Source organism: Pieris napi, chromosome 15 (genome assembly GCF_905475465.1).
Source record: "Pieris napi chromosome 15, ilPieNapi1.2, whole genome shotgun sequence".
NCBI classification, from domain to species: Eukaryota; Metazoa; Arthropoda; class Insecta; order Lepidoptera; family Pieridae; genus Pieris; species Pieris napi.
Genome location: NC_062248.1, coordinates 1,229,469 through 1,237,517, shown reverse-complemented (window position 1 = coordinate 1,237,517; position 8,049 = coordinate 1,229,469). Strand labels below are relative to the sequence as shown.

Genomic DNA, 8,049 nt, shown 5'->3' with positions numbered 1-8,049 from the left:
GTTAAAGGTACACTGCCACAGGGACCAAACTTTTAAACTTTGTTTTGGTTTGCCTTTTATAAATTTTTAATTATTTTTATTATTACTGTGTAGGTTGATTGTTATGTTTAGGTTTTAATAAACGTACTAAATACGTTTGTATAAGTAGTGTAGTTGTAGTGCGACTCTCATCCCTGAGGTGGTAGGTTCGATCCCCGGCTGTGCACCAATGGACTTTCTTCTATGTGCGTATTTAACATTCGCTCGAACGGTGAAGGAAAACACTGTGAGGAAACCGGTTTGCCTTCGATCCAAATAGTCGACATCATGTGTCAGGCACAGGAGGCTAATCACCTACTTGCCTATTAGATTGATTTATCATGAAACAGATACTTACATAAATCTGAGGCCTAGACCTGAGTTTGTAACGCCACTGATTTTTTTTTTAGTTTTGTATAAGTATTGATTTCGAATAATTTTAGGAATTAAAAAGTTAAGGAGATGGGCAGGGTTTGCAGGTTGAAATACGACATGGACAAAAATCCTAACAGAATCCCATACCAAAAACACCATAGAGTACGTGGAGATACATTTACACAGATATCTCGAAGAGGTGACTCCGTCGTTAGGTACTGAAGCTTAGATGGTCATTTTGTATATAGTGATATATACGATAGAAATAAGACTTTGTTTTGTGTTGCTGCTGCATCTGACTGAAACACCCTTCCCGTGACTGACGGCCAACGTCCAGGAATGGAGAAGCAGCAAAAAAGGAAGAATAATAATAATTATTGGTGTTACCAGTTCAGTGCAAGCAAATTTCTTTAAATATAATGAGGCAAGGTTTACAGAGAATTTTATTTCAAAGACGACGTAAGACGTAATTACCACGGACACAGTTTATAAAAAGTCGTTCGTTAGTGAAAAAATACCTAAATACATAAATATATACTTCAGTTGATGTAGTAATACTAAGCTTATTAAATTGTTTTAACTATAAGGCAAAGCATGTGATAGACTTGATCGCTTAGCATTGCGTAGATATTGGGTCTCTCTGCATCTTCTACCGCATTGACCATGAAGAGCGTCTATAGGAGTCCCATTAATCAAACAGAGTTTTATCATCGAACGTCCAGGCAGAATACGAAATTACACCCGTATCACCTCTACGTCCGTCGTTCCACAACTGATCGTTTTTTAATGAATTTTTTGTTGCTGCTCGTCGAGTTATTTCTCAACCAATTTGATGTAGGGTCCTTCAAGAAGAGAGCTTACCTATTCTTAAAAGCCCGGCAACGGACTTGCGAGCCTACAGGCAATGTGAGTGTCCATGCGCGGCGGTATCACTTAACATCGGATGAGCCTCCTGCCAGTTTGCCTCCTATTAAAAAAAATTCTTTAACTTATAAAACGGGATCTTGATTTAAAAATCGCACATTGAAGACCAATTTTATTTCCTCTGTTCGATGACAAAGATTTTGTAATTAATTTCAACATTCTAATTAAAAGTGTCGTAAATCGAAGAACATTTGTCCATTGAGTACTTTAACTGATCTTTGTACCCCATCTTGTCTAGGACGCTAAGAATCCATTCTTTATAAAAACTCAGTCTAGTGAAGATATCTGGGGCACCTAATGCACAGGGTATACCCCAAGATGTGATGCCGACCTGTTGATAATTATCTGCACATACCAGAGGACTACCGGAATCTCCCTGAAATAATAATTATATTATATAAAGGTGGTCTTTCTAAAGCTGTTTATAGATTTATTATCATTAATATAAAAAAAGGGTGCGTGTACTTATGTACGCGCGTAAGAAGTTATACTTCTTTGGCATTAATAAAAATAGTTTTTGATTGCATGCAAATAATTAATTACAATTAAATCATGAAATACTGGAAAAGGAGTCATTATAGTCAATAAAGTTCAGTTTACATTTGAAAAATTAAATAAATAAATATTTATTATTATTCTCTTACATTAAGTGTAACATAAATTCTATTATTATTCGAATGTTGTTTTTAAATTATGTCCAATGCATCTTCCGTGGGCAACTTTATTCTGCTAATTTTGTGTCACGGTGCGCGCGCATCGTCAAATTTCACTCTCATAAATTTTTCATAACGCGCCTAAAGAAGTATAACTTCCAAAACATATGGTTTAAAATGTGTCCTAAATTATATTCCAGCTAACATGGTCAAAATTTTATGAGTATCGTAAATAGTTGTGGAGGAAGGATGGAGTCCTCGTCCAGCATAACCACTGACTGCCTGCCTAATGGTCCCAGTGGCTAAGTTCCAGAAGTTCTATATATCCTTAGCGGCAGGAACTTCGTAAGCACGTCTAATGGTATGACATCGCAGTGATTTGAAGGCGCAGATTGGCGAAGAATTTTCGCATACAGTACACAAAAAAAGTTGTAATAAAATATCGTTGGCTGTATTTGTACCTTTAAGATGTAATACGATAAATCAAAAGAAGAGTGAGCTAACAGCAACGACAGCGAGATAGATGATTTTGAGTTGTACTATAACGCGTCATGTTAGCACGAAAACATATCAAAACTACGACAAAATTACAATGAACTGGATCGAGCATTGAAAAGAGTTTAAACAAATCTCAAAATTTAAGCAACAGATTTAATATGTTGAAAGACAAGAGGTGGATCAAAATAATTTTAAGATTTTTTTAACGAATGCAATTTAAATTGTATTGATATAATATTTCAAACCGCCGATGAAATAATAAAAATAATTATTATTTGCAAGAGTATGTTCGCATATTCTGCCACACATAGTGGCGTGCAAATTTGCCTTAAAAGGAATTTTATATAGAAGTTACATAAATTATAAGTCATATAGTCAATTCTTATTTTATTTGTAGTGATAAAATATCACATTATTAAAATATATTTTTATGTTATCCAATTACTATTATTTTTTTAGGTATAAACATTTCACGCAAATAATCATTAATCGAATAATTATTTTTAACAAAAGTAGTTCAAATCAGTTTAAAGCATTAAGTCGATTTTTAAAAACTATAGTAGGAAGATCTTTTAATGTTTTTGGTAAATTATTATAAACCTTGATTGCCATACAAAAGGTGAAAAAATTGTTTTTGTTAGGTGGGCTATACGATTTTATCAGTATATACAAAATTCCCGAAAACCTTAGTCTTGTTCTACAAATTATAGTCAAAGGGTGAACCTTTAAAGCAAATGCCATACCTTACAAGTGCCTTTCCCAAACCCTTTAAAGGCGCATATCTCGGCTTCTGGATATACGTGCGGAGGACTAAAGCCTAACTTTTCTTTAGCCACACGTTGGGTTTCTTCAAAGCAGTACGATGAATTCACTGTGAACATCCCAAGTTCTTCTAATTCTGTGCTTAGAGGATTCTTCACCTGTGCCAAAAGAAATAATGTGGATTTGATTTATTCCAAAAACAAGTTTTAATATTTTTTTCAAATGGTATGGAGAGGACTGTGACTTGCTTTAATACAACATTTTGCCAGGCTACCTATAATTTATTTTATTAAAAAAAACTGCCTTTTACTATTCAAAAAATAATTTTAGTTTTTAAAGATATAATGGTTATAATATGTAAATAACATTTATAAAATAAATACGCATTTGGATTTGGTAGAGGTTTTAAGACGAGCAGTGTTGGCCTAGTGGCTTCAGCGTGCGACTCTCATACCTAAGGTCGTAGGTGCGATCCCCGGCTGTGCACCAATTGACTTTCTTTCTATGTGCGCATTTAACATTTGCTCGAACGGTGAAGGGAAATATCGTGAGGAATCCGACATGTCTTAGACCCAAAAAGTCGACGGCGTGTGTCAGGTACTGGAGGCAGATCACCTACTTGCCGATTAGATTTAAAAGTGATCATGAAACAGATTAAGAAATCTGAGGCCAAGACCTGAAGGTTGTAGCGCCACTGATTTTTTTTAAAGATATGTTACACCATCAGCGTTAGAAGGTTTCAATTATCTTTTCGTTTTTTTTTTAACATGCAAGTGAGCCACCTGAGGTTTAGTGATATGAGCCCATGCACTGTCAGAAGGATCGCATGTGCGTTGTCCTCCGATCAATTCATTTCAACGGCGATCGAAGCCAGCACTGCATACACAATTTTGCACTATAATATTATGTCCGGTGTAATTAGCTTGTCAATAAATATTAGCTGGCGTGAATCAGCCTGAAAAAATTTGTCTTCCAAACAATATTTTACAAATATTCTGTCTTTGATACATTTAGTTCTGGGAATTAGGCTCTAACATGGGTCCTTTGACGTCGGCTGTGTAAAGTAAATTATTGGAACGTAGCAAAATCAAGACAGGGCACGTAACGACATATTTTTTACTTAAAATAAAGAATGTGGCATATTTACCACTCGAGAGTTTATTCTTTCACTATACTTATCTATATATCGATTTAGTTTTAATTTATTATTACAATAAAATATACAGTATTTACAATATTCTTAACCTACATACTATTAATAATAATAAATAGAAAATTAAAACAAAATTAAAAAGTTCGATCCCTGTGCCAGTGTATCTGCACGCTAGCAGCATTTCCTCGCTGTATTGCGATTCTTATTCGTTGAGCGAGGAAAAAACCAGCTTTGGGGTTATAACTATTTTTCTTATATAAAAGATGAGTCGATGAATCGACGCTTCGAGTGCTTTTCAGCAATCCTGGTGTACTGACCAGGACTTTCTGAAGTAATAAATGCGCTTGTATTTGAAGTTTATAATAAGTTAGGGGTAAAAGAGCTGACGCTTTTTTTAGCGTACGCTTTCTGCCAGCAAAAAGCGTCTATAGTATGCGATAGGGATTAATTTCTTTGTGTTTTAGTGTGTAGTAATGATTATAATATTTGTATATACAGCTTAGCTATCTTATGAAAATAAGATATATTTTTTATCAATATTTTTTTCTTACGTATATGAAATTACCAATCATATTATACGCAAAGCGTTTTAACAGAATAGCCTTGCTGATTTTAGAAATAAATTCTGCACGGATTATTATATATAATTTGATGTTTCATTAATAATTTTGTAACAGACTCCGGCACGTTTCACAACTCAATTTTCCTAATTAGAAAGTTTATGAAATTCAACTCAAAAGATTATTGAAGTTAACATCTTTGAAATGGTTTAAATAACTTCGTACCACTTTGTAGTCAAAGTTCTTTAGACGTTTCAGATATATTTCTGATCAATTTGCTATTGATTTGGTTTCTTTTGAGACTTTAAATACCTACTTGTACAATTTAATTAATAAAATAAAATATATAAATTATATTAACAGTCACAAATTTTATGGAGTAAGTGACACATTTCGCACCTGTTATAAGCAGTTAATTACGTATGTTTGTCCCTTAGTAATCTGCTTAGTGATAAGAAGTACTTCTAATATATTATTATTAGGATACTTAAATGGCGTGCCCCATATTGACATTAAGTAAAAGATTAAATACAAGAGAAATGTGAAATACATGAAAATACATGATGTGCTCTAAATACATGAGAACATCGGTATTATTATTATATTATTACTTATATTATATTATTATTTATATTATATTATTACTTACTATTATTATCTGTAATATCAAATCGTACACAGCGTTTTTATGTGCAATGTCGTTATATTTACAATATCCGTAGCGCTGATATCACTTGGGATCGCAAGGTGCAAAAACTTAACAAACAAAATCTAGATCGAAATTGGGTGTTAAGTACTTACCCCACTACTGCCGTACCCATATACCACAACATACACCCCTTCGCCAACTGTATTAAAGTTTAAAGTGATTTGATCCACCAAAAGTGAAAATATAATGCTGGTATTGGTGATGAGGATCCCCAAGTCGTTCTTTGCTAGGTTCATAGCGTATTCCGGGTGGGTATAGTTCCCTATAATGCTATAGTTCTGTCCACTGCCGTCTCGTATATTTGTACCGACTGTTGCCATATATGGTCTGGAAATAAATCATATTAAATCGTTGGAAAATTTAGATTGTTTATCTCTGAAAGAATCTGGGATAACGATTTGAATTAAGAACGGCAAAATTATTATATGTTGATGAACGGATCTCTAAGCCTTTCAGATGTACCCTAACACATAAATAGTGATCCCAAGGCAGTGGGATTATCTCAGGCAGGCTCACCACGATAATTAAGGGCTTGAAGGAGTTTTAGCCACTTTGAGAGAAAGCGAGAAATGAATAGCAATATTCAAATCTGACTTATTGTTATAAAACAATATCTTAAATACTTCATTCACACATACATAGTATTATTCTTGTGAGCTGTCGGTGTATCGTGCACCTTCAGCTGTCATAGTTAGGAACAACGACGTCAGCCTTGTGTGTTGTGGTGGTGGGAGTTGGTCAATGTTCAAATCTGCATTCATTTATTACTTACCTCGTTAAACTCCCATTAACATATGCAGCACTGATGCAATGAGCTGCCGTTAAAAGATGTCTTTCAGTCAAAATGGAGGCACCGCATTGGAACCTCGAATTCACATCTCCGTAAGATAACATCGCTATCCATGGTGTATAGTCAGCTGTACTTCCACCAGCCATGCGAGATGATAGATCCATGTTTGACATTAATGCTTTGTAAAACAAATTTTATTGTAAATTTTATAAAACTAAACGTTTTGCGAGCTTATATACGTAAGTTATGTAGAGAAGAATGTCTAAAAACTCTAATAATAATAATAATACTATATTTGCAAGAGTATGGTACAAAAATGTTATGGTGCTACAACCTAAAGTTCGAATATTCTGCTACACATATTGCGTGCAAATTTGTCTTAAAAGGAATTTTATATAGAAGTTACATGTATTATGAGTCATATACATATTATTTGTAGTCACATTAAAATATTATTACGTTATCAAATCAAACTGTTTTGGTACATTGTTATAAACCTTGATTGCCAAAATCCATTTTGTATGCAGATTAATTTTCGGCACAGCTTATTTCTCCCCATGTCTACTTCGACAGAGGTAAAAAATTTGATTTTGTGAACAAAAGAATCACGATTTCACTTTAAGAATACAACTTTTAATTGTATTCAATTGAATCAACTATAGAAATTACTTATTAACACCAGCTGTTTCGCCTGCGCAATTTATGTTATATTGCCCTTAAGCACCTTTACTTGTAGTTTACAGATAACTTAACTAAGCTAAGAAGGTAGAATACCGCTTATAATAGAACAGATTCTTTTGACGTGACAACGTCTTATATTTCGATGGAGCCGGCTGCACGCACGAAAAAACATGACGCATGCGGCGTTACCTCGCTCTGAGGAGTTCCATTTAAGGCTTGAAGTGCAAGCGAGAGCGCGGAACGAGCGACAAAGAGGCACAATCGGCCTCCGCGTTCGGCAGCGTTCGTTCGTTAAAAATAGACATAATTGTATTTATGCGTACAAATAAATGTAATTTGATCAATTCAATTGCGATTTCCATTTACCTCCTTCTATATCCATACAAAATATCTATCAAACAAATAAAATTTTCATTTGAAAAATGCAACCATTCCATCAGTATTTTCTTATGACGTTGTCACGTTCAACTATCGTCAGTAAACCGACTTTACAGACAACCGATTTTTTAAAAATCTTACCTGTCGCAGAAAGCACACCCAATAATGGGAACATCATCACCGTATCAAACAAAAACTCCATAGTACTAAATACGAAAAACGAAACAGAAATATATTATGTGTTATCTTTAATGAGAACAATTTGCATTTTATACACCCGATAATACTTTAAAACGTTGACATTAAGGCAAATGAACTACTTTCCCAGTTTATTATGGTTGAATCCTTGAATTTTCTATCAAAGGTTCTGCTATTAAGGCTTTTACGTTAGACATTAGTAAAGGAAATTAGGCTTTTAGCGAATAGAATTGTGTTAAAAATTTTGTAAATTATTTACCTATAAGGTTTATTTGCGCGATTTGATCAGGTTTGTTTAATGCCACACATGGCAGCTATAGATTCTGCATATAGTTAAAAGATCACCGAAG

At 34.0% G+C, this 8,049-nt stretch overlaps 1 protein-coding gene across 1 annotated transcript; it reads right to left on the bottom strand.

The window, feature by feature from the left end:
- Window positions 1–1,427: 1,427 nt before the first annotated feature.
- LOC125056613 (chymotrypsin-1-like) lies at window positions 1,428–7,743 on the bottom strand. The gene is made up of 5 exons (XM_047659805.1): window positions 7,643–7,743; window positions 6,425–6,620; window positions 5,745–5,979; window positions 3,212–3,388; window positions 1,428–1,693 (listed from the first exon to the last, which is right to left on the bottom strand). The coding sequence occupies exons 1-5, from the start codon at window positions 7,701–7,703 to the stop codon at window positions 1,478–1,480; spliced, it is 885 nt and encodes a 294-aa protein (XP_047515761.1). The 5' UTR covers window positions 7,704–7,743; the 3' UTR covers window positions 1,428–1,477.
- Between the last annotated feature and the right edge of the window lie 306 nt (window positions 7,744–8,049).

Bases quoted from the DNA above. Each gene is read 5' to 3' on its own strand.
- LOC125056613 (XM_047659805.1), bottom strand. From the start codon at position 7,703: ATGGAGTTTTTGTTTGATACGGTGATGATGTTCCCATTATTGGGTGTG. The intron at 5,980-6,424 runs GTAAGTAATAAA...ATTTATTTCCAG, and splicing joins GTTAATGGGAGTTTAACGAG to ACCATATATGGCAACAGTCG. The intron at 1,694-3,211 runs GTATGGCATTTG...TTATTATTTCAG, and splicing joins TTGGGAAAGGCACTTGTAAG to GGAGATTCCGGTAGTCCTCT.